The 27,728-nt window shown below is 40.6% G+C and overlaps 2 protein-coding genes across 2 annotated transcripts in view; one reads left to right on the top strand and one right to left on the bottom strand.

The window, feature by feature from the left end:
* Positions 1 to 215: 215 nt before the first annotated feature.
* grem1b (gremlin 1b) lies at positions 216 to 4,772 on the top strand. Its single transcript, XM_061254651.1, has 2 exons — positions 216 to 387; positions 1,203 to 4,772. Exon 2 carries the CDS (start codon positions 1,204 to 1,206, stop codon positions 1,753 to 1,755), a length of 552 nt encoding a protein of 183 aa, XP_061110635.1. The 5' UTR covers positions 216 to 387; position 1,203; the 3' UTR covers positions 1,756 to 4,772.
* Positions 4,773 to 4,860: 88 nt separating this feature from the next.
* The window catches only part of LOC133132373 (formin-like), a 58,773-nt gene continuing 35,905 nt past the window's right edge, over positions 4,861 to 27,728 (bottom strand). Inside the window, exons 13-17 of the mRNA XM_061247777.1 lie at positions 25,935 to 26,027; positions 16,258 to 16,309; positions 11,264 to 11,413; positions 7,476 to 7,557; positions 4,861 to 7,049 (exon numbers count right to left, since the gene is read on the bottom strand). Of these exons, the coding sequence (XP_061103761.1) occupies positions 7,005 to 7,049; positions 7,476 to 7,557; positions 11,264 to 11,413; positions 16,258 to 16,309; positions 25,935 to 26,027 (422 nt within the window). The 3' untranslated portion in view covers positions 4,861 to 7,004. The remainder of the gene's footprint in view (positions 7,050 to 7,475; positions 7,558 to 11,263; positions 11,414 to 16,257; positions 16,310 to 25,934; positions 26,028 to 27,728) is intronic.

Below are 27,728 nucleotides of genomic sequence, written 5' to 3' on the forward strand. Positions count from 1 at the left end.
CGCTAACACACACACACACACACACACACACACACGCACGCACGCACTGCGTCTGTGAACTGTTTCTCTCAAGTGGGTTCGGGGAAGTGTTGAGGGGGCGGATAGTTTGATTTTTCCTCGCATCTTAGCCAGCCAATAATGTGGAGGGAAGTGTTCTGCACATCTCAGCTGGCAGACATTTAAAAAGGAGACAGTCCGGCGCTGCTGCAATTTGTACTAAACCCAGTCTCTCTTTCTATGGAATCGTTAGCAACTACAGACTCCCACAAGCGCCCAGTCCCACTGTTGTACAGTCCACACGTTTAGTTTTTCTTGTCTGTGGAAAAATTTATACAAATCACACATTCAGGAGACAACTGCCTTTACCTTAATTTGGAGCATTGACAGGTGAGTGATATTCACACATTTCTCTTTCATTTTAATTACAAATCAACATGCGTAAAAGACGTAACCGATAACTTCGAATAATTACTAAAACTGCAAATAAACAGAATTTGACAGGTGACAGACTTTGGAAACCAAAGTTTGAGGTCATTACTTATTTCTTTGAGTATTAATAAAAAACAAAACAAATTGCAGCTTAATGTGCTTCTGTCAGATCAACAGCAGTTTATTTACAACGTTGTATCTTTGAGTGTTGCATGGAAAATGTTATAGGCATCTAGGCACATATATTAAACTGATTAAAACTGCGACGTTACAGCATTCTATTAGACTGGTTAGGTATTGCTCTTGCGCGCCTATAACAAACGAAAGGGATATACAATTTATGAATAACTGTTCGTACGCTCTCATTGTTCAATCTCTAAACTTGTTTTTGAGCTTAGTTGGGAAGTACACGCATTCCTTGCCCTAAAACTGTTTATAAACTAAAACTCTTTATAACTACCACCAACATGTGGGGTGTAGCCTTTGTAACAAAGGATGCGTAAACTTTCGATTGCTTGTATTACCAGGAATTCATACCCACAATGTAATTTGTTAACTGTGGGCTGCTTTGTTCTATATGAATGTTTTTATTTGTTCACTTTTTATGTTTCAAAATTAAATTCAGCAAGTATTTTGTGTCATAATGTGAATCACGAGGAGACGTATGGCGCATAACTAAATGGGATGTGTGAAGTATTCACGCGTCTTGGTAGGCTACTTGTCGCTTATACTTTAAAGTAAACTAATTTTGTCCTCACTTTATTTTCTTCAAGAATGACCGGATCTGCGCGTGTCATCTGTGCCATGGTCTTCGTCTTTGGGCTGCTCTTCTGCCCGGTGGTTAGCAAGAGGAATCGAGGTTCCCAAGGCGCCATCCCTCACCCCGACAAAAACAATCCTAACGAATCAGAGCAGCAACCGCAGCCACCGCAGGCGGGTTCTGGGTCCCGGGGGCGAGGCAGGGGGTCGGCTGTGCTTGCAGAGGAGGTGCTGGAGTCTAGCCAGGAAGCATTGCATGTCACGGAGCGCCGTTACTTGAAACGCGACTGGTGCAAGACTCAGCCGCTTAAGCAAACTATCCACGAGGAGGGGTGCATCAGTCGCACAATCATCAATAGATTCTGCTATGGACAATGCAATTCATTCTACATCCCCAGACATGTTCGCAGGGAGGAAGGTGCCTTCCAGTCTTGTTCCTTCTGTAAGCCGAAAAGATTCACCACAATGACTTTCACTCTTAACTGTCCGGACCAACAGCCTCCCACCAAAAAGAAACGCGTCCAGCGCGTAAAGCAGTGCCGCTGCATTTCAATAGATCTGGACTAGATCAATAATTGTATTATACTGTGTTGCTCTGGCAATTTATTTAACAACAAAGGGATAACTTTACCCACGGCGTATGCACAACACGGTTGTAAATGGGACTTCTCTGCCCCAGCAAAACTCTGGGAAATCTTCAGTCCGGAAAAATAATAATAACCACGATCGGACATGTCAGAGTGAGGTGAACACATTATTTTAGTAACAAGTCAAGAGTTCGATTTTATTTAAATGCACGCGGTTCATGACTAAATCTACACACAGCACGTTTTGTTTCGCATTGCAAATAACAAATATCACCAAATATAGCAGTTCACCAGATACGACATACATGTGGAATGAACACATTGCAAACCGTGATTTGACATATAGCCAAATTCACTGCTGTCATCCGCTCTGAAAACTGCAGAACTTGGCTTGCTCGTGTAGGCTATAATACCTACATGGAAAACCAGCGGATACGATATAGTGGTATCCATTTTTGATACAACTTCCACAAGTTGGACAGTGCCAGCCATATTCCGGACCACTTCAGCGGGGTATGCTGTATCGCCTAATCCCAACTGCGCATAATGTATTTTGCCAGACTTTAAATATTGACTGATTGGACAGATAGTTTCCACTATGTGGAATGTGAAAAGAGAACGGAGCGATGATACTATTTAATGTAATTATGAGACGTTTGTATTATTAATATGTATGCTACATACATGTCTGTGAATCTCACTTAGTCTACATTGACTTCTGCCAGTTGCTGTTTGAGAGAAAAGATTTGTTGATTTGTAATGTTCTGTGTTATATGATATCAGTGGGACTGAACTACAATACAATTGTACACAAAGTTTCAAATTACAAACGTAGGCTACGTTGTATTTGGTAATGCGTGAGCTGAGAATAAGGTTCTGACATTTTTGACAAAAACGAGTTAGTGTCATACATATGTTGTTTATATGACACAAAATACATGTGAAGTTTTATACAAAAATACTGTTTGAAAGTATGAAAAAATGCTCATTTAACATTTAAAAGGTCGTATCTGCTTGGATCCCATTCACTTTGGAATCTGTGAAGCTCAATATCTCAAAACTACTCTAGAACCTTCTAATTCTCAGGTCACGATTACCGTCTTGGTTTTTAAACAGCTTTCTTTCCACTGTAAAGAGCTGATACATAATCTTTAGAGTAACACGTAACCGCCCTGTAAGTGAATACATCACATTGTACAAATTTCAGCAGGATCACGGCTTTTCCAGGAGCCAATTAAAACGTTGGGGGGAAAAACTTGAGCTGTCGTTAACTTTTGCGCTTTGATTGAAACGGTTGCCCAGAACAGCAAAGCACTCGCATACTAGGCAATGTTCTGTTGTACAATTTCAACACACGGGTCGGACACTACAAGGATGATTAGGTCGTAACTCATTTGGAAATTGTGAAGACTCCGATTTCATGCAGAGCATTTTATGCACCAAGTTAACCCGAAACACCAAATAAAAGGGATCTTCTCTGGCGATGGCTTACTTTCTTCTCGCTCGGAGCCAACCTCTTGCTGGGACTTTTATACGTTTCTTAGACCATTGGAGACATTTCGTCGTAAACCGATATAATTTATGAGGAAATACCTCGAAAAACGCGATTAGATGTCAAGCACAACAACCTTTTCAACCACCCCATTCAAAATATGTTATCCGGGTTAACTATAGACTCCCTCCACCGGCTCACAAAACCTGCCACAGCGATAGGTCTTCATCATCTGTGTTTAAGTGCAATGTGCTGCTTCTTAAAAATCTATAGACTAGAAGTAGGCCAATATGCTCTCCGCTAAAGTAAATATTATTATACTAGTTGCACAAGTAGTCCCTCTTAATCAAAGTTAATTTACTAAGAAAAGCAGCATAGTGCCAAGAAGTGGCATGGCCGGCAACTAGTCACTTGTTTATAAGACCACGAGATGTGAATCATCACTGTATTTTTAAATAAAAACCAAGAAAAAGAACGATAAACCGAGTGTTAATGTTATTCTAGGATGGGCATGCATCTAGGTATCTTAATCAGAATCTAGGCAACCACAATATACCGAATCCGAAGGATCCTCTGATAATTATTTGAGCCTTTATGCAGCTTAAGTGTAGGATATGCGAATCTATCGTGTGATTCATTGCAAGATTTTACGCCGTTCTGGTTAAGACCTTCACCCAAGTGATGTAAATGTAAAGCAAACGGTAAAAAACAGAAGATTACAAATGTTTCCAAATGTAGTCACGAATGCCAAAATAACTGCGAGTATTCACAGAAATACTGGGTTAAAATACGTACTTTTCAAGCCAGTAATTTCCCCTTCAGTAGTTTGGCCTGGATAGCTAACGTTACACGGAACTAGAAAATGTACTGTTTCCCGTTCAAGTCATTATACGCTAGACACCCTATCTGAGAATATTGTATACTTATTAGTTCCACAAAAGCAGTTTTCGAATTTAGACTTACGGTTGTTGGCTGTGATGTCAACCGAAGAAACTCTGTAGCTTATTATGTAATTATACGACAAATATATATTTTATGAAGACTACTACTTTCATAAAAAATAATAATAAACACCAGGTTACACAGCCTAAATCCACAGGACCACCGGTCTCACGTTCGCGTTCAAAATGAGGTAATCAGAAATAAAATGGACAATTATGGGCTCAAATTTCAAATTAGTCACTATTCGCTATCAAATTACACACTGATGTGATTGCTGTCTGACATGCAACTTTCATTGGCATCGCATAAGCTGAACATGCAAAATTGTTTTAATATCTTAATTCCAAGCTGTTTTCTGGAAATCACGAAGTGCCAATTCCAAGTCGCTTAAATTCCAGACTGTGACGCATTCCCTCTCAATCAGCGCTCATTGGAAATTCTGCCAGGAGTTCGGCTACTTCTCGATGGCTCAGAAGGCTAGAACAAAAACTGAGCAAGCGATTAACGAGAGCATACATGCTGTTTAGACGTAGGCTACATATCGCAAATATTACTCCGTTTGAATGTAAAGTTATACTGTAAATAAATAAATAAATAAATAACTGCAAATAAATATGAAATATGTGTATATGGGAATGAGTCCAAAAGGGATGAAGGAATCAAATTTATTTAGTCACTAGGACGGAGGCATTGATTTCATATTTCTGCCCTAATGTGGCCTAGCACATTTACACATACACCTAACTTATGGGTTGGAGAACTCATGGAGTGAACCTAGAGAGCATTGGTTTTTTTTTCTCACATAAATTTGTTGATCTCTGTCAGTCACTTCACCATTTATCCAAAAATTGACTTTGATCATGAGAATGTGTATTTTTAGCACAGCCATTCTTCACAAATGAGTGAACCGGCAAAACCTGCACCTAGATTACAACCTCCATATTCAAAACGAATCATACCTATGATTCTCTTGATAAACAAAATACAAATGTGTATGGACACAGTGTCTACGAATCTTCTTATGCAAGCATACTGCATTTGAAGTTCAACAAGATTGTTGGCCACAGATGGTTGGGCGAAGTAGTAATTTACAAATACTTTTTTGCAAGAGTATAATCACACAATCCAGGTTTTAAATGAGGAACAAGAATTTGTAAATAGGTAGGCCATTATTACAATTTATATTTCACATTTTAATTTATAACCCTTTGCAGGGCAGTGGCAACTATAATAAAATGTAACACGTCTCATCTAATTTAGCCATATTCATATTTTTTTCACACTTGAGCTTAAGTAAAATACAAAAATACATCTTCAATGGCCATACAATGGACAAATAGGCATAAAATAAATCTTTCATTCATATTTACATATACTTCAAACCATATTAATATATAATTAATTACCTTTATGTTTTTCTCCATGACAACTTTCATTTTTCATACATTTTTCAGAATTCAAATAGAAATATTTTATTAAATAAATATATATGGTTTCTTCCTAAAATCAAAATTGATATTTTTTATAACATCATTCAATAATTCACCAATGTTATACGTACAGTGAGAACACATATTGCATAGGGATTAAAACAGAGGTTTAAAAAGTGCTATATCTGAACCACTACCATTTAGACTGCGGAGTGGCATAGCAAGTAAAGCTGTTGCAAGCAGGAAAGTGCTTAGGATTGTGATGCATATTCTCAAATCTCATAACATGTAATATCCATTTATTCTAGAGGGATTCTATAAGAATAACTATGCATTTTATATACACACGGGATTGCAAACTCCATGGAACAGTCATGTACTTTCCATTCAAACCAATATTGTACTCAAACCAGTTAGTGAAGTGCCCAGTCCACCGGAACACTTGGAATGGAATTGTCTTCAAGGACAGGTGACACCATCTAGCAATGCCTGTCCCTCCCCCTGCAGGGGTCACTGTAGTCCAGACAAAACAAAATTTCTACAGCCAAGGTTTAATAAACAAAGTCTGCCTCAATAATAATTATCAGTCCAAAACGGGGGAGAATTTCTTCTTAATCATGATATAAATTTTTCATCCTGCAATATGATTCATAATTTCAGGTTGCAAGTATGCTGGATAAATACATATGAACTTGCTGAATTGTAAAACATCTGTTCTGACCCATATATTACATAATGTTATATTACATGAATTACATGTTTTAATAGTTTGTTTTGCATCAGTTCTTCATCTGATTATGTATGTACTGAGTTTGAGCTAAAACCCACTTCAGCTTTGTATGCTACATATAACAAAGCTATAAATGCATTTGATTGAATTCAAGAAAGATCAATTCCCATGTCCAGAAGAAAGTGCTTCCACATTGGCTAGACGTCCTTTTTTGGATATGTTTACAAAGGTTCAAAAAGTGGTGTTGCTACATCCTCACAGTCAGCCACAGTGCTGTTAAAATGAGACCCATATTTTGTGAGACATACTGGTTTTGGGATACTGGATGTTCAAGCATTCATGTCACTGTCTTGGACTTCCATCTTCTCTGATATTCTTATATATTCTTCTCTTACGCATAACAGAATGTTAAGCATCTTCCACATACGTGTGATCCCATTATAAACTGGAAGTACTAGTTCTGTAGGACAGGAAAGTAGTAATGTCTTGGCACTGAGGCGAATTGAGCACTGAGGTATGATGTCCAGAGGAAAAGCGAGGATAGTATAGCTGGAGGTTAAACACACCACTTTATTTTTCTTTCTCTTTTTCTTTCTCTTTCTTTCTTTCTTTCTTCACTCTTCTGTCTCTCTTAGCTAGCTGGAGGGCACACCTGCTTCCTTCTGTCGAAGCCGTTCTTTCTGTTGTGGGTAGAAAGGGGATGGTGTTACTTTCAAAATTATACATTTGGTATTAAAATGATTTCACCTACTACCTGGAATCTGGAGCATTTTATTTTGCAGTGTGAGCTGTAGAAAACACATTTTTGTCAAAATGTAAAATGCTCAAAACTAACCAAGACCAATTATCAGTAAGTAAAACATTGGTAAGTGTCACTTCCATTAAATTGTCAGTGGAATACAAAGTAACTTTCCAATACGATTCCTTTTGATCTCATTCCTAGTCAGCTTACGTTTTGGAGCATGAATGTATTCATTTTTCTTTGAGAAGAAACCCCCTGCTCCATACTGACACAAACAACACATATGAACTTAAAGAACAATTCATAAACAAAACTATTTTGCAGTTATGTCTCAAAACTGAGAGAGGGGGCTTCTGGCTCTTACCAGACTGTTAGGATTAATCTTCTTGGTCTCCACTTTCTTCTCTGCAGTGATCTTCTTGACAGACTGCTGAGCCTCCTTTAGCCTAAAGAACCGGGACAATCACAAACAACCAGCAGTGTCAGTGGTAAAGCCATTAGAGATTAATTCTTATCTTTGCAGACATTATCTAATGATATGTTGGCTGATGGCAAAGTGGCATGTTGGTTAGAGCATTGGGGTCTTGTTTGATACTTAATTAGAATTCCTTCCTCTCACTTTATTAGCTCTCTGCTGCTAAACCGAGGTGCGTACTTACAGTAGCTGGTGAGGGAGAGCCATGCACCTCTTGCAATGCACTACACCCCTTTCTGTTCAAATACATGTCTGCCCTTACTCGGTGTCCAAAATCGATTCTTAAATCAATACTTTACAATAAAGGGGAAAACGTTTCCTCAAAAAAGCAAAAGATGCTGATGGAAACTGTACGGGACACTTGCTCTTTGGAAGGTGAAGCTTAAAGCTTGAAGAGATGAAACACGGTAGCACAAGGTAGTGTTCATGTGACCTGGGGAACACTGCACACGGCAGAGGTGTGTCAAGGGAAGACCTTTAGAGACCACTGACTGTTAAATATATATGTATGGACACAGGTGACTTGAATGGAAGGCATAATAAATGTGCACTCATACAGTTTGTTCTGGTTACTTAATCTGATTTCCTGCTTAAGTGTTAAATGAGGCACAAAGTGTGTAGTCCACACAGTCAAAGGGCCTCCAGGCTGAGGAGAGATCATTACCGCCAAATCCAGAGGTTGCCCCTGTTTCGTGTTACCATTGTCACAAATGGGGGATTCTGAGGCGGGTCAACCAGTGGGGCCCACAGAAAGCTAAACTACTATCCTGCTCCTTTTTTTCAAAATGTCCACAGAGGAGATGACAATTACAGATACCATGAGCCGATGAGCCAGCAAGAAATAAGATACATTTCTATGTAGATCCCACCCACTGCAAAAGTAAAAGCATTACCAGATCCACTTGCACATATGCTAAATGATGATTTAGGTACTCCATTCTCAGTTGTCATGCCATTTATAATTATATTTATGACATTTGTTATAAGACAGAACTTCCTGCAGAGAGCTCTCTCATCGCAGGTGCATTCTTCTTGCCTTTTTGCCTCATGTTTTTTGATTTTCATGATTTATTACACGTTTATTAGCATGGTAGTGAGAGGACGCACTAGAAAATCAGTTGCAGAAAGCAAGGACCATGCCTATTGGGTCTACTGTCATGAAAAATTCACCTACACTGCAATACCGCCCCATGTTCCAAAGGCTAAAAATGCCAAAATATATAAACTCTGCCTGGGGAAAAGAAAATTGGCATTACATGCTCATGCAGACGATTCCTTTTCCCATTAATTTTCTTATAAAGAAATCAAATCCACTTCTGCTTTTTTTGGAGGTCCTTTATGCAGCTGCAAGCAATGTAAACCCCACTATGTTTATCACTGACTGTGGCCATGCTGTGGCCGGTGGTCTTCTGCAAAGAACTGTTTGCTACAGTCACTTCAAAATGTTCTCCCCCATGGACACATGCACATCCTGTACATGCTATTTTAACTTTTCTTTATAATTTCCTTGTAGTTAACATGAGAACTGAGAACAAAATGACAGCAGGTCTATGAGATAATTAGTGAGCCCCACACAAGTGAGCCCCACACAAACCTGCAGGATTTATGGGTTGGCAAACAGTATTTAAAATCAAAGTAATTGTACACAAACACCTTCAGCTGTGGGATGATTGCCTTACAAACAATAAACCAAACAAAAACCAAAGTGTCATGGTATGGCATCTGAATCGTTATCTCACCATTTAGCAGCTCTTTTCTATGATATGCAATGTCCCAATTTAAAACAAAGTACACAAAAGCAATAATATTGTTGCCAACTAGTGTTACAAACCAAATGTCTGTACTAAAGGTCCCCAGTCTTGTTCTAGACCACACATCCTTGTGCAAATTAATTGAATCAAACATACACTCAAATTTAAATTTTCAGCCATCTTTGTCTTCAATTTCATCCATACATTCCGCACATCTTCATTTTCATAATTTCATAATTTCGCTCACTTGTTTATCCATCTTCTTAAATTCTAATTGGTTCTTTTCATGAATTTGTCTACTAATGTTGGAATCCTTTATTTTGTGTGCTCTGATTTTACACATATACATTGTTGTATAGTACATTGGGATCATGCAATATGGCATAATCCGTCCATCTAAAGGCAAATTTCACAGAAATCAGTGGAAAAGCCCAGAGATTTAAAACTAACCAAAATAATGTTTTCGGAGAGATTTAAAGGGTTTCAATTAGTGATTGAATTAATTTGCATAGGGATGATATATCCACCAATCGAGGACCTTCCAGCTTTCCAGTGAAAAATGTATTTAATGTGGTATACATGGGGAACCAGATACAATGGGCAGTATGGCTAATACATTTTCTTCAACATTACAAGGCAACTTACTGAAACCCCTTACTGAAGCACACCAGAACATAACCCACATTTATTGGTCTAGCTCCAATAAAGCCGAATACAAACATAACAGTTTTAGCCATGATTGGTTAGACTGAACAGTTTATTGAACTGAAAAGCTAGCATTTGAAATGTTGTCTTGGTTTAATACCTTAGATTGTGTTGAAAAACACAATTTTATACTAAATAATGAAAATGAGAGATTAAAATAAATTGGCAAGACAATCTATGCCATAGCCTTATGGAGCTGATTTCAGATTAGTATTATAGGTTGGATAAATCAGATTTATATCATTCTAATTCTATATAATTTATTATTATAATTGGAAAACTTTCATGTAGTCTTAATGAAAACAATATCCCAATAATAGTAATGATAACAAGCATAAACAATTGTTTTAAAGAATACATTTCTGATCACTCATTATCAAACAAAGTATTAGTAGGGGTTTGATTCTGGCTCCTGTTTCAAACTACTAGATAATGATTGGAATCTATAATAAAATGATTAAACAAAAATACATTAATAGGATTAATGCATTTGTAATTTGTAATTCGTTACTAATTCCCACAATCATGTAGCTTAATCCAATTATCCAATTATGCTCTGCTTGACTTCAAACTAGTCACAGAGAGGGATTTACAGGGGAACCGTGTCTGCAAACCAGCAGCATTAACCCTGCGTCTTGGATTCTTCAGATCAGGGCGACATTTAGAAGTTCTCCTGGAACACCCTCCCTTTAATGGGCTCCTGTCGCCCTGCTAATAAAGCCAGGAGGCAGCAGTGAGAGGTGCTGTCCCACAGTTTGACACCCCCATTAGGTCAGATGAGACATCGTAAATCCAGCCCTCGGCTTTGACGTTGTACCAAGCCTCGGATCCGACCTTCCTCCCTTTGCTTTGATGCGACTTCTCTCTACTTTAATGACTGGTAAAAACAGTCCACGCTGTCTAAGGAATTCATATTGTCTCAGCTAAAGGGATTCACGCGACACAGCAATGCGTAAGGGCAAGATGCGCAATCTGGCTTACATTATGGGGGACTCCCCTCAGCAGATAATTGAAGAGCATTAAAAAGGTGCCATTCCTTGATTTACAGCGCATAACAGCTGCAAGGCCAAACTTGCCTCACAGACACAGAGAGAGACATTTCTGACCATTGAAAAAAATTCTATCTATTCCTTTACTGTGATGTCAAAACCACAGAGTATAGTATAGTTGCATCAACACATCCCAATTTGTATCATTCCTGTTAGAAGGCATGTCGCTCACCTCTCCTGGGAAATAACTTTGCTTTCCCGCTTCCAAATGTTCTTGAAGTCGCTGCAGAACTCGTACCACAGCATGAAGACGTAGCCCGGCGTGACCTCCTGGTCCCCTGGCTTGGGCTTCAGACCGAAGTAGCTCACCGTGTCCTGGAAGCTGTGGAAGGGGAGAGTGAGGCTGAGAGAGGGCCTCCCACTGGGCTGCAGGGGAGTCGGTAGCAGAGGCTCTGATTATCGCATTGACCTCTTCTGCCCGAGGGGAAGTGAACCAGGTCTCACTGCTCCTGCGTAGCTGCTGGCCTCACTGCTCTCTCAGTCTATCCTCCTACCTCCTCTTATATTACAGTACATACATGAACACTCAGTGAGCACAATACTCAGGTATTTATTAGACTTATTTTTTAGACTTATTGGTCTTCTGTAGCGAATCCTCTTTGATGTGCTGTGTGTTCAGAGATGCTCTACTGCATATCACTGTTGTAATGCATAGTTATTCGAGTTATTGTCACCTTCCTGTCAGCTTCAACCAGTCTGGCCCTTCTCCTCTGACCTCTCTGATTAACAACGCTTTTCTGCCCGCAGAACTTCTGCTCACTGGATGGTTTTTGTGTTTTGCACCATTCTCTGCAAACTCTAGAGACTGTTGTGTGTTAAAATCACAGAAGACCAGCATTTTCTGAGATACTCAAACCACCCTGTCTGGCACCAACAATCATTCCATGGTCAAAGTTAGCCTAAGCCTCTTGACCGCGTCCGCATGCTTCAAGCATTTAGTGCTGCCACATGATTGACTGATTAAATATTTGCATTAACAAGCTGTACCTAATAAATTGCTCACTCAGTGTATGTGTGAAGCATGCAGTACATACCTGTACATATCCATGTGTACATACATATACATGTTCAGCATACATATCCATACATACTGGATTCACAGCTGTATGTATACAATTGTGAGCTGAATGCATCTGAACACATACACACAGACACACACACACACGTCTGGAGCATGCATTCATTCAGTTACATACGTACAACATAAACAGTCTAAATGTCTAAACATATGCTTGTACTAAATTGGATTAACTGGAATATTAAAATATCTTGCGGCATAAAATCTGTCACTGAGATTCTCCTTGTTGCTTTGTGAAGTGTAACAACATACAGGGACTTGTGGTTAACCAACAGTTAGACCCAGCCATCATCCAAGTGCCTGTTAATGAGCCGTGTCCTCTTTAACTACTGTAGGAAAACGAGCTCTAGCACAGAACAATGCCCTGCTCATAGTCATGCGCTTTGTATATTTAAATTAGTTTTCATTTTTGCAGTACCTATCTTTGTTTAATTTGAATCAAGAAAGCAGTAAATAACACCGTCAACATTTAAAAACCAGTCAGTCACACAAAAGATACACGGTGCCTGGGGTGTGTTGGAATGAAATAGCATGGGTGTTTTGGACCATTGAAAGAGATTCATGGTTCTCATACATCACACATAAGGAGAATCTCCAGTTGGAGACTTCAGGGCAGCTTGTAGGGCAAATACTGAGGCTAATTCAATTGTAACCAAAGCTGACTCTTCACAAAAGTGCTCCTTACAGCTCGGAGAGGCTCTCCACCTTACACATTAAAGACTTTCCTTGCCCCGGTTGTCATGCACTGTATATAAAGGAGCCATGATTCAAGCGACGTGCAGGGATCGACAAACAGTTTTTGACCTCCAGATGGTAAGTGGCTTTTGCGATGTTAATGGAAGACATACTAGCAGGACAGACGGCAATGTGCATGGCAGAAGTTTCCAGAGCGAAGCCACTTTCCATTCCCGATTATCCGTCACGCACTCAGCCACTGCGGCGCTTGGGAAGATAGTGTCGTAGATCATCCTTCCCTCTCCCTCGAACCCGAGCGGAACTCCAGGAACAGAGGCCGGGAGCTTTGATTTACTAAATTGACATCAATTCTCAAGCCCTTTGTAGACTCTGCTTGGCCCGCCATGATTAATTATCCCTCTTTTGTATTGGATCGTTTTATGACTCAGGTCATGTGTCAGAATGGACACAAATCACATAGAGCCTGTGTTGAGTTTAGCATCCCCATGGCCGCACTCAGATATCTGCACCTTTAGATCAGTATGGCGTCATTGCGGTGAGAATTTTTATTGCTTCATCAGATGGCATGGAGAGCAAAAAATGGGGCCCTCTACCTACATACTTCTGGGGAATATTTACAAATATGCAAACACGTACGGAGAGAGTGTCCTTCATGATACTGTACATGCCAGGCAGCGCACACTCAAGAAACAAATTGTGTCAGTTACAAAAACGATAAACAGGTGTCACACAATCTTGTTGCAATGGAAGGCACCGTACAATATGTTTGCCAGTAACATTGGATGGATTTTAGGATTGCAAAACGGAATGTCGTCTAAAAAAGCATTGAAAATGTAATCGGGGAGGAGAATATATTAATTCAGACCAGTGAGACCTGAAGGTTGCAGGGATGCTATTGTGAAATGTGATTGTTTTCATTGAGGTGAAAGTTGGGTAAACACAGCATTGGTCTCCATATACCTTAAGGAGATCACACTGGTATTAAAATGGAATGCAAGAAATGTATACACGCCTCCATGTCCCTCTCCCATTCTTGAGTAAAACTGAAACTTTAAATAAACAGTCAGAAGGCTCCAGAAATGGCAGAGGCTTGCTTTTAGTGCCTGGCTGAACTAAGAAAGATCAAGATACTCACACTCAGCTGAACACACTGATTCATTCCCCACTCACAGCAGATTAGGTCTCACATTACTGTATGGGATATTTACTGTATGCCATTTATTTAGAGTTTAAAATAGTTTATATGATGACATGTATGAACAGAAACAGCAGCTTAATGGGAAATGGGTTAGATTAGTTTGGACCTGTAGAGAGTTGGAAGACATATGGTGGGCCATAGTGATTCTGACACAGTTCAATGTAATCCCCAATAACTCCAATCCAGCAGGTTATCCAGTCATCATATATAATCGCCACTAAGTGGATATTTGTTGTCTGAAAACAGTTGCAAAATGATAAATGAATGGTGCAGCTGGGTAGAATGATATTTTTGGGTAAAAGGACATTTGAAACTGGTGTTGATGGGCCAGTAGGGGGCAGTTTTTCCTCAAAGTAAACAAAGTAAAAAAAGGTGCACCCTCCCAGTACATTGATGGAGACACTGTACTGATGAGCGGCCATCTCAGCTGATGTGTAGTGAAGGTTCTGAAGTAAAATGGCAACTTTTTATGACAATAAGTGTGAGTAGATGAGTCAGCTCCCTCATTTTATATTTTACAAGGTCAGTAGAAGCCACTATATATTCAAAGTAGGTGTTTAATACTATAACAGTGTGTCACAGAGCTACTATTAATAAAATAGCTAATGGGCGCTTAGATTTCCTACATCAAAAACAACCCCAAAAATAACCATTTATCTATTCTATTTCCTTATTTAACCAAGATAATTAATGACTGTTTGCATATACTATATGTACACACACACACGCACATTATTTTATTGATTTTTTATTTGACTGCTGTATGACAATGCTGAACCTCAGTCAAGCCATTTTGTCAAGGCTCTCAATACGATTTTGAGTAAAGCAAGAAATAAACCAATAAAAAAATCACATCTTTAGTCCAGCACTGTGTGTGGACTCCCCCCATCAGGTCAGACCAACCAGGATCCCGACATATGGCTAGGGCTACACGCATCACCAGCATGTCATTTTAACGAGGTGTGTCGGTGGGAACGTGAGAAAGCCCCTTTAATGCCTCTGCTTTTGGATAAAATAAAAGGCGAACGTCATTAAAGGCCCCACATAAAGCTGCCATGCGTTTTTGATCAATATGGTGAACCTGGAACTTTCATTAGCACGGGTGTTAGACCTGACACTGAAGCTGTAAGAGAGATGCAACGCTGAAAAGCCGTGGAAGATGAAATCATCAAAAGCCTTTGTGAAAGCCTAGGTCAAGGAAACCTTTGAGAATGTGGTTTGATTGGTTTGAAATTGAGCCACAAGGTGGAAACATTTGGAAACGTTTGCTGAATTACAGTATTGTCCAAAACTAGCAATGGCTTAATTGTTTATAGTTTCCCATTTCGAATGTCTAGCGCATTTCGGATCGCCCTTTTATGTGCTATTCATGATTTATTTTCAAATCGAGATAGTTACGATTTAAAGCAAACAACTCCGGTTTCTATCTAAACAAGGAAAAATAATCAATTTGCTTTGTTTGTCCTCTCAGGGTTTATTTTCCGATATGAAATTTTCCAGATATCATTTCCCCTTACAAAAGTTAAACGTCTGCCAGTTCACAAATTTCCCAATAAATCAAGAGAGGCCGTTTCTCGTTGTGACTCTTTGGACACTGCCCTACCAAACACGGAAGATAAGGACACAGCGCTGTTGTGCAGCGTAATGGATGAAGGTATGTCCTGGTCCACATTTCCAGGCATCACTCCAGTTTGCCGTCCTGGATTAATGATCCAGACACAGGATTATGACCCGTGTATTTGGTCATTTGGGTCCCATGTTAGTCTGGATTCTGAAGCCCAGTGGAAGGGCCCTGAGCTGGGGTTTCTCTTCCCTGACGATTCTTTATCAGCTAGTGCTAATTGCTACAGACAGCTATACAAATTGCTGGTATTATTATTATCTGATTCTGGGAGCTGGATGGTTCTTATCTGTGTGAAACATGCTAAATAATTGAGGATGGCAATATGACGCTGACTATCTATTACGCTCTCCCTTCCATACGTTTCTGAGGTTCCACTCGGAAACAGAGCATTACGACAGTATGGGAGGAAGACATATTCAAAAGATAAAGATTTTTGGAACAAAATACCAGGCATAGTTTGGTTGAAGCCATTTGAATTATTATTGAGGTATTCTAAAATAGCAAAAACAATTACAGTCTTGATAGTAAATAAAGCACAAGCGTGGCAGTTTCAGAGAGATTATTTCATACCTTTTCTGAGCAGTTTTGAAATGGTCATCTTCTGCACTGTGTTCTTTTTGTGCTGGAAAATGAATAAATAATTGGTTACATTCCAAGTAGAGAAACAAAGCTGAAGTCAAACAGGGACATGCACACTGAAGTAATGCTATATTAGTTGATTACGGTGTCAGCATGACTACACACAGTGTAGGCCTATGTATTGTACAGAAAAGTACTCTCAGTCTGGATTCCATTATGGCACTTTATGTATGAAGCCTGTCGTAAAAGCAGAAAGAGATATTTGTATCTACAAACTTCAGTTAAAACAGAAAACCATCTGGTGACATGCAATTTGGTGGGTAATAGAAGCACAGTTATCCATTTTAATGTCGTGTTTAATACTTCAATATAAGAGATATACATATACATATACAATAAGGGACTGTTGAAAAATACACACATAAATTAAGGGACAGCAAAGACCTGTGTCCCACCCAGAGTGGGTGGTCTGGCCCGAGGTGTTACACCAGTGGAAAGGATGGGTGGTATAGTGATGACACCATTACAAACCACTGCCTGCTGATTCAGCTCTGGAATCTGTGTTTCCCCGGCTAGGTTTTACTGTCCACTAACCACTGTGAAGCTGCTCATGAATGTTACAGAACTACACTGATCGTCTTAGTGGAGAGACTCATGTTTCACCACTGTCAGTGTTTATGCAGTGAGAGACACAGCCAGCCCACTCATAAAGGTGCCCAAACTGTGGGGCAGTACAGAGAGAGCGGCTGGGGAACTGTGAGGGGGAATTCAGGAGCAGGGTTATCCGTGGATAGGGTTGTGAAGGCTGGGTGGTGAGGAGCAGGGGTCTGGGGCCATGGCTTGTGGGGCAGTGGAAGGGACAAGAGAGTTGATGTTTAGGAGCTGAGGAGAGGAGCAGGGATTGGAGAGTACAGCTGAGCTTAAGACTGGGAATGGTTTAGGAGCTGAAGAGCACAGTTGAGGAGTAGCAGAAGTGAGGAGCATAGGCTGAGGAGCAGGGCTAAGGAGGAGTAGGGCTGGGGAGCACTAGGACTCCTGTGGAGGCTTGCCATGTAAAAGGTCCTAAATGCAAGGCAGATGTGTGCAGCAGGGCCAGACCGAGGTGCAAGAATTTATCTAGGGCCAGAGAGTGCCTGTGATCTCAGATTTATTGCATTTTTCCAGATTCATCCTTTTTACAATGATGGGGGGACCTTTCCCAATTGAAGATTTAAGAGGGGGAAGTCTCCAAAAAATTGTTCAAAGGCAGGTTTGGGGGTGTGTTGGGAGAGGGTTGAGGTTCAGACAGCGCCACCCCTGGGTTTTTTTTTCTAAATATGTATGGGTAAGCTGACGGACTTGAAGAAGGTAACCCTAATGAAGGAAGGGCAGCCATGGTTGGTGGAGGGGGGGGGGGGGGGGTTTGGGCAGAGGGGAGTGCCGTGACCAATGGCGTTTGCCACGGCGGGGGTTGACTGGCGCCTGAGGTATTCGTCCCGTGCGGCTTTGTGCAAAGGTGGACCAGCCCAGAGAGAGGATGTGTGAGCTTTCTCTTCCCCCGCTCCCTCTGTAAACATGAAACCAGGAGTGGCTAACGCAGGAGTGGCTAGAAAGTTATGGGACTTGCATGCTGAGAGGGACAATAAATTAGGACCTTTAAAACTCTGACACACTTTACCGAACCATTTTTTAAACCCAAATGTCAGATAATAAAAAGCTTGAAATTTGACGTTAATTACAAAGTGGCATGTTGCTTTTTGTCGTATTCCGAGCTCCTCGATAATTTCGTAAACAACTTTAATGTAAAATTGTTAGGTTCAAAGAAAAGACTGGAATTTTGACATACTGTGCTAATGGCTAATACTCCTTATACTTGCACGTTGGAACTCCATCACACTCCAAAAGAGAAAAATGGATCAAGTGTAAAAAGCATTAGACAGAGGCAAAGTTATCATGTTTCTCAACCACTGTAAACCATCTGTGCACTGTTAAATATTACAGTCATCTGTCACAAGGAATGCAAACACCCGGGTTATCTTATCTTTTATACGAATGTGATACACATAATATTAACCTTCTAATATCAGAGTACATGAAGTCTCTGTCAAAATTGTACAAGTGCCTCAGAGGAGAAATAGCTATTGACCCTATAGCTTCATGATATGGTAACAGACTGGATGACACACAGAATCATGGTCAAAGTGTCCGTGACCAGCCCATTACAGGAAAGTCTTCATTTCTCCAGGATACTCTCCAGATATTCCCTCGGACATCTCCTGTACAGGCTAGACAGCCCATTCCGCGGTCCATGAGGAGATGATTAAATCTTCTTTAGGACTCAGCAAAACAATCTCTCTCTTTTGAAGATGACACTGTCGCTGGCTACTCATGTCACAGGAATGCTGGTTTAGCACAGCGCCTGAATGTGCCTGTGTTCCTGTATTAGTCACTGTGAGGCTTAACTGTAAGAGCTGATGCGTCGCGAGAAATTATAAATAACAGGGTGCGCTAAACTGAAGCACATGTTCCCCTCTGTCGGAAACCACGTACAAGCTAGTGCTGCGATGCACACACAGCAAATCCAATGGTGCCTAATGTGGATAGCCATGCTACTGACAGGCCCAGGATTCGATTACAACACTGAACCTCACAACAGTGATTGTACACAGAAACATTCCTGTACCGATATCTGCCACCTTTAATACCTGCCGAAACTGCCTTGTAAGACCGAGGGAAAATAAGACTATCACTAGGATGGAGGATACTAAATAGATGTTTGTTTCAAATTCATCTCAGATTTTTTTTATTGCTTGTCTGCTTAACAACCCCTTCCCCACCCCATCATCATGCTGCTGTGAAACCAACAGCAATCTAAATATTTGTTGGAAACATCAAAGGAGGAAACAAAATCTGGGTAGGATATAGAAAACTGAGGAGTGGATCTGCTTTTGTTACAGCCTACGTAGTCAAAGCAGACTGTTCAAAAGCATATTTGTGAGAAAAAAAAAACACACTCTCTCATTGAACCCAGTATACCAGGATAAATCAAACCATAACTCTCATGGATAGTGAGTTCAGTGCCCAACCTGAAAAAGCAGGAAAGACTGGGCAAATAAGATGCATAGCTATAGCTGGTACAGTTTCATATTCCATCTTCTGCTTTGACACAAACATGCCCGGTGCTCACCATGCACCTTCATATAAAGGTCAGTCGCTGTGATTTATGCTGAGCATTAATAAATGCTCAGAAACCTCAGCGAGAGAACGGGACAGAAAGTGAGATGGGGGGTTGGTAGAGGGTAGAGGAAGGGTAATAGATTGCAGGATAATGGTTCAATGAGTTCTGGAGATGTAAAACCTTGTCAGATCACAGCCTGGTTTAAAAGCCTGGGGCTCAGGTCGTTCAAGTTCACCTGTGGGCCCTGCTGTGAGGGAGGTACCTCTGCGGTCACTTGAACCTGTCGCAGTGGTGGGGCCATAAAGCCCTCAGGCGTGAGTTATTGGTGGCTGTTCCGCTGCCGTGTTGAAATACACCGAGCAGCCACCTCTACACACGTAGAGACAGCACAAAGGATGGGCAGGGGAAGGTGCAGTGGCTGTACAGTGGCTGTACACCAAACATTTGTGCTATCTTTCCCCACACACGCACACATGCCCACACAAAAACGGACACACACAGTATGATTTAAGAGTGTGCACCCGGCCCAAACCCTTTCTCATTCACCAATCCAGGTGTGCTGCCATACTGTACCACTCTCAGCAAGACCCGGGTGCACCTGCAAGTAAGCCAGCACTTCTACACAGGCCCCACACTCAGGCCTCACACAGAGTAGGGTCACTGAAGCACAGGCCCAAACGTTTTAGGTAAAAAAAGAGAGAAATCACAGGACGAGTAGGCAAACAGCCATGGATACGAGTTCACGTCTCTGTTACGCAGCGATAACATTATGTGCTGTTGGATTGAAGATAGGCTGCAGCTCTATAAAATGGCTTGGAATACAATCAATTTGTATCTGTGAATGCGGAGATGAGGGTTATCAGAATGAGGATTTCTTCGTGTCAGTTGATGTGTTCATTGTAAAGGGCTACTTTTACCTAGTGTGCACATGCGTAACGGTCTAAGTCAGTTATAAATGAGCAGCAGAAAAGAGACCTGGAGATAGGAAATGCTCGGCAGTGTTTTAAATCACGTTTTCATTTGTCATCCAAAATGACAAATGAAGTACATCCTCCACCTCGACTTCAGAGAAGGGTCAACTTATACAGGGAAAAGTTGTGCAGCAACCTCCTCTCCTTCCCACACGACTGAATACATAAAAATAAAAATAGCAGATTGCATCACTATGAAAAGTCTGCAGATTTGAGGCTATTTCCAGAAAGCTTTGAGATGGTTCACCACTGTTATCCCAGCTTTAAATGATAGTATAAAGTCAAACATGTTGGATGTTGACTCTAACTGCAGATGAATGGAAATACAGAGAAATCTAACATTACATCAGAGTAACAGCCCATATAATAACCACAAAATGGAAAATGATTACTTGGTAGATATGGTGACAGCTGAAAATCTTTCCATGCTAATTCTCAAAAAGACAAATACGGTATGTTAATTTCATTTGGTTAGCTAGCATTTAAGGGTATTGATTGAGAATCCCATATTCATCACATACATTAGTATATGCTACTTTGATACCATTGGAATTGTATAGTGTGGGCTGATTTCAGTAGCCAATCTTTCATATTGTTGAATAAACATTGAATTTATGATTATAATTATAGTCTACAGAAAAATTATAATCTCAGGATCATATTCTACATTTTCAACAAATCACAGTCATCGGGGGTAAAGAACGGCTGGTTTTCCACCCTCAATTTAACCGGGAGTTGTGGACAGTCTGGCCAATCAGCAGCACTAATTGTTCTGATACTTTCGGTATTAAATAGAGCGGTGAAAGCTAAATATAAGCAAACTATGTAGCGTTGTCTGGTTTCAAAGTATGTGTTTCATGGTTTAAATACATAGCTATACGCTGAATACGATGGGATTTTAATTCGTAAAAAGTCCTGTTTTGCGTTTTTGGATCGCCGAGATAGGCTAAATCTAAGTCTCCCATTATGTCTTCCCTTATATAGTGACAAAATGTCCACAATTGACATTGAACCATCCTAATGCTACCTACAGTTGTGTTTGTATTAATTTATCGCCCCGACTCGTGCGATTGAAAACCTCGACAACCGGCATGATTTTCACTTAGCCTATACATTTGATTACAAATAGGGTACATTCGTCTAATCCGTAGCCTATCGATGACAACCTTCAACCGATGTCAAGCGCAAATGCTTTGATATCATGTGACTGGCCAATTTAATCTTTGTTGTTGAGTTTGGTACACAAATCTGACCGTGCGCTCGTAACTAATAATTTGCTGATGATACGGAGCCTTGTAATTCCCTGTCTGCAGAACGATTTAAAGCTTCATTTGCTGATATGAAGTAATCGCTGCTGCCGTTAATAATGGGAAATAAAACCAGGGCCGGTTTGGATTCGTGGGCGAAGTTTGAAGATCTCTGATCTACATTTTATTGCAGCATCAGTGTCAGGATCATGATTGATTGTATCATGAACTTGAGGTTTTAAGGTAGCAACATAGTTCTCTGTGCCTGTCATGGGTTTTAATTCTGGGGATTGCTGCTGGTAAGAATACCATCACTGTTGTTGCTGTTGATGATGCAATAACACTAATAATCATGGACTATGTTAAAGAGAACTTTAGAAATACTCCATTTTGATCAGTCACTAACATGGCTTGCCAAAAGCAATAATAACAGGAATGTCACTCAAAGGTGTTGAGAAGCATTAATGTGAATTCCCACTTGCTGTCCGGTGCAGGAATTGTTTAGAAATGGGGAAAGTATCCCTGTGGAGTTTATTTTTAAGAAGTGTTTTTGGTAACCAACACTATTTTGTAGCCAGTGGCAACCACCATGATTTCAAGACCCGTTGGAAGCTGTGATATTGTGCTAAACTGTGCTCAGGTACATTCAGATGTGTGCTATTAAAGGTTAATAAACAAACTGTAACAAGGCAGTGGAAAATTTCCAATAGTATCATACAGCTCAGAGACAAATGCCACCTCAGTCTGCTTCAAAGTTACTGAGAACAGGAGCAAGCATCAAAGAGCTTTTGAAAGTTCCAGTAAGTAACACTTACGCACTACCCTTCCTTCATTTTCATTCTGCACCTAAGACATATGGACGCAATCTTGCCGCAAGATGCCTAATTTGCATCTTTTATAGAAGGAGGCTATTGTTTTACAATATTTTTAGCCTACCGCAAGCAATTCATGAAATTCCTACTTTTTTTGCTTTAGAACCTGGATCTGCTTGCGTGATGTTAACAGTTTTGTCTGTCAGGAACACTTTTGGAGATTAAAGAGGTGATGATGTAGCCAGAGAAACAAGGCTCCACTTACAAACATATAGACTTCCCAAGACAGGGGTCCCAGGCATTATTGTTTGTCATCAGACAGCTTGTGGTGGTGCAGAAAAGGAGCTAATTGGATCTTTTTTCTTATCTTGCCTGAGGTATCTTTGCAAAGTGGTGAATGTAAAGATTGCACACAGGTGGAGCCTGATTTTTCAGAATGCTTTTTGGCAGAGCTTTCTCTAGAATTCCATCTTGTTCTGTGGTTTCAGAGGGCATACGTGGTTCTCAGGTTTTAACCCTTCATTGATCATGACTAGAGAAACCCAGTAAAATGTGTACTGTTGGTATGGGGAATTGCTTGCTTTATACCCCTGGCACTCTTTAGACAGAATGTTGAATCTTGCAGTCAAGATGGAATTTGGTAAAATTTGTGAGTACTGCGGAACCTTCCTTGTTTATATATAGAAAACATGATAGTTTTCAAGCATAGACAAGAGTCATTTCAACATAAAACATAATACTTGTCCCAAGTTCCTTTATATTCTTATATTATTTTCAAGGTGAAAACCTTCGAGTCAGAATACTAGATTATTAATAGTGACTCAAATTTTCCAGTGTTTATTTAATTCAACAAGTGTGGGGCCATATGACTCCATTAAAGTGTTATAGAATGTACACTAACAGAGTAGTGTATTCAAAACTGTCCGGAATATTAAATACATTATAATTGGTGTATTTTTCTTCCATTGCAGTTTAAAGGATAAAACTTACAATGTATAATGTTCTCCTTAAATAAAATTATTCTGAGTGTACTTCTGGTTTGCACTTGGCTGCTAAAACTAATTGCTGATACTCATGATAGGATATTCCCATAATTCCTCCTAATGGGAGCAGTATTCAGACCTTAAATTCAAATGTTTGTTACTGGAGCGGAAACATTAAATGAGTTTTCTCCTTAAAGTCAATTTAATGGCTCCATAAATTATTCTAACATTACACCTAATACATGACCTGTCTATTATAGTAATGTTGAAGGCCCATTTTAAACAGGGCATATTCTAGCACTCCTGTTACAAGACTAAGTACATTTCATTCATCTTCCGTTTGGAATCTTGGGCTAAACTAGGCTAAATAAACATTATATGGTGAACTGTATATAAATATCTATGTGTATATATTAATAAATATTACATTACATTACATTACGTGGCATTTAGCAGACGCTCTTATCCAGAGCGACGTACAACAAAGTGCAAATATGTAATATCCTCATAAGAAGGACAGCTGATGACATAACAGTGTGCAATTTGTTTGGCAAAAGAAGTAGGTATTGCAATACCAAGAACAGTGTTGGTAAAAGTACGCTGGGCAGCAGACAAAATATTACACAAAAAAATAATTGATAATATTGATAATAAAATAAAGTTGTGTTATGTTTTCACAACAATTATTTGGTTTTCAGGTTGCTGTATTATAGTACTGGTAATCTAAATGAATCTTTCCTGGCAGTTTATAAAAGTTTCAATCCAGCCAATTTCAGGCAGACAACGCTTTATGAAAAAGAAGAACTCATTTGTGGTATGGGTTATGACGACCATGTTTGTTTCACCATAATTGAGTGGCTGTTTATGAATAACAAAATGTTACTGCGCCACCACTTTTGTTTCTTTGATTCGGTTGTGTGTAGTTCACGGTAATTTTCAAACAGGGTTATGAAATGTTCAACCAGCAATGCATCATCAGTTATATGCACCAGTCATACATGTCAACAAGAAACCCCAAAGGAAATTTAGTGACCATCTTTCTATCCTGCTTCCCACAATACATCATCGTGAGAAGTAGGGAATTTAAGAAGTTGCTCCTGTTGTGCGGGCAATGACATGGTGAAAACCGAGACAAATATGAAGCGATGTTCTGCCCCTCAAAAGTGACTACTGCTCCAGTTCATTCTACGACCATAATCACCTCTCTCACAGTTCTTCCTCAGACAACGACACGTCGTTAAAAACAGCAATGGTGCATTTCCATTCATATTCTCTTTGGACTGATTCACCTTGAGAACTCAAAGCAGCTGTGCTGAAGAAGTGTGCATTTCATTCAGCCCTCCCAGTGACTGCCAAAACCGCCTTGATTCCCATCTCACACTGTCTGCGACCGCAACCTAACTAGGAACCATCTCTCCAAAGAATAAGAAGTCACAGATGGTTATCAGGCTCGGAGGGGGATGCATCGAGATATTCTCCATGGTACCGGGTCAAGTGCGACTTTATCTACAGGAGGAAACAGAGATGGTATAAAGGGCTAATGGCAGAGAGTGAGAGAGAGAGAGAGAGAGAGAGAGAGACAGACAGAGAGACAGACAGAGAGAGAGGACCAGGGAGGCGTGACGAGGTGCATCCTTCCACGGTGGTCCCCCATCACCACACTGAGACCAGCTTGTGTTTACAAGCCTACAGCTCTGGAAGTCCTGCCAGCTTTACTGGAGGACTGAACATATCACAGCAACCTATGCCTTGCTGCTTTCGATACCCGAGCCGTCTTAAAGTGCGCATTCCCCTCATTCCTTCGGCCAGCCACCGTCCTGAAATTAAGCAAGCAGGCGCAGTATGAAAATAAGCACGAAAGTGTCAGAATTATGCCTTCTGAAATCGCGCGTGAGCAAACCGAATCAGTCGGCCGAATGCCACGATCCCCCTCCAAATTTTCCCTTTTCCTCTCGCAAGATCAGGAAATGTTTTATCTGGGGAGATGTAAAAATGTAGATCAAAGACTCCTTTCTCAGTTAAGTGTGGAGACAGCCTGTAGTTTACAAGAAAAAGGATGAAAAAAAATCATCATTACTGTCTCACTCTCAGGATTTAGAGTTTCTGTAAATATACAAGAGTGAAGGCTTCTCATGAATCAATTCCAGAGCCTTGCTCTCACTTCAGACCCAAATTGCCTCAGACACTCTGAGTAATATAGCACATTTGGGAATGCCCGTTTCCAAGTGCCGTCGTTATAATCAGCCCAAAAAGGGGTCTATGGAGCCCACCGAGAGTCTAAACACATCTAAACATAATCAGTCCAGCCACTCTGGCCCCTGGCTTTATTAGCAGACCTGCTTGGGATCAAAAGAGAAGCTTGGTCTCGGGTTAGGTGACACATTATGTTTCCAATCCACAGCGTCTGCGAGACCATTGACTCAAACAAAACATATCACCTTCTTGTAGTCAACACAAGGGGCGGGGGAATTTCTTTATTTCCTGTTTGCTTTACTCACCGGTTGAGATGAAAGCTTCCATTTTGTCCTTGAACGGTTGGAGGTGCTCCTCCAAGGAGTTTGCACACACCTTCTCCACTCTCTTTTCGCAAGCTGAAAAACAAAGGCAAATGCATCATAGATTATTTTAGATTTTTCCAGCCAGACTGTAATGAAATGTATTATCTATCTGGAGGGGAAGAGAGTATATTGAGTTGAAACTGACTTCTGAGTGTCTTTGTCTTAAAGGAAAAACAAGGCTGCACAAAACTATACAACTATACCCTGTCAATTAATAACATTTAAGCGTGAGCAGTAATCATTTCCTAGCAACACTTTCATAATGAACTTGGGGGGTAATAATTAAGGTTTCTAGTGGTAAAATTATATATATTTATAATTTAATTCAAGTACTTGAGCCAGAGCAAAATACGGATCTCCAGTATCCGCCTGACGGATTCTTGTGAAATACTCCTGCTGCTGTCTGTGTGTTTGCAGGCTACCCAGAGTACCCGGGAATACAAGTTTAGGAAACCTCCCTGAATTTCCCCCAGCACCTGCAGCCCCCTGTGAAGCAGACCTGTCCCAGACTGACACTGTGAGAGATGAACCTCAGCCTGCTGTCTACTTTAGCGTTCACACTACAGGAGGCACGTCTGGAGAGTGTAAGCCTGGCTGTCTCTTCATGTTCAGCCCCAGAGCTGTCCTTTCCTCAGGGGGGTTACCAGCAGGATACTGTAACTCATAAGATGGTCTAGTTGGGTATGAGCTGGTCAACCAGCATGGTCAAGCTGGTCATAAAGCTGGTCTAGCTGGGTATGAGCTGGTCTACCAGCTAGTGCTGGTAGCTTGTCAGAGCTGGTAGCTGGTCAACCAGCTAGTGCTGGTATCTTGTCTGAGCTGGTTGGTTGACAACCAGCTACCAGCTTGTTCAAAACATAGCTTGAGCTCGTCAAACCATTTCAAGCTGGGAGCTGGTCTGAACTGGTCAACCAGCGAAACCATTTTTTTTCAGCAGGACTCTCATTGCTGGCTACCCCTGCTTCACTGCCCCATGCGGGACTGGACCTGGCCCCAGCTCTCCCGTGTACACACGCTTTGAGCCCCGTGATCTTGTTTGTTGTTTGTTCTGAATGGCCTTTGTTGTGCTGCCAAACTACGTGGCTCACACAAGCCATAACTTGGCAGCACCCTTGACCAAACTATTCTGCTGCCATGAAAGATCTGCTGTAGGATGCTGAATAAAGAGGAGTGTGAATAAAGTTCACATATTTTTCAAACCTGTTAGTCATTAATAACTGCAGTAAATACCTTTGCTTGCTTATAACAGCAGACCTAAATTGTTTCAGAACACAACAGGAAGACTGGCTGCTTCAGGTTACTACATTGTGTTTGTTGTTGGCTGCCTTTGCAACAATCCAGGACAAAGGATATTTTAAACAACAAACAGCACATTCCATATGAAACCAGACTTTAAAACAAATAACATCTTATAAATAAAACCAGGCTTCTGACACTCTGTGGCTGAATATGGGTCACTAATAGCAAAATGCAGGCAGAAACTGGAGCTCTAAAATGCTGTATATAGGAGTAACCTTAGTCTGGTGCTTCTGTGTTTATACTATGCTTTACTACCTTACACGGTACTCTTTTTGCAGTTCCCACAGTGGAGGGGCTACAGAGAGGGCATATTCAGTACTGCTCAATGTACAAATAAGCCCTAGCATGAATTAGCTCTGAAAGGGTCATTCTCCAGTGCAAGAGTGGATGAAAGGGAACAGGAACTGTTACACCAAATAATGCTGTGTGTTTTTT

The sequence above is a fragment of the Conger conger genome, chromosome 1 (genome assembly GCF_963514075.1).
Source record: "Conger conger chromosome 1, fConCon1.1, whole genome shotgun sequence".
NCBI classification, from domain to species: Eukaryota; Metazoa; Chordata; class Actinopteri; order Anguilliformes; family Congridae; genus Conger; species Conger conger.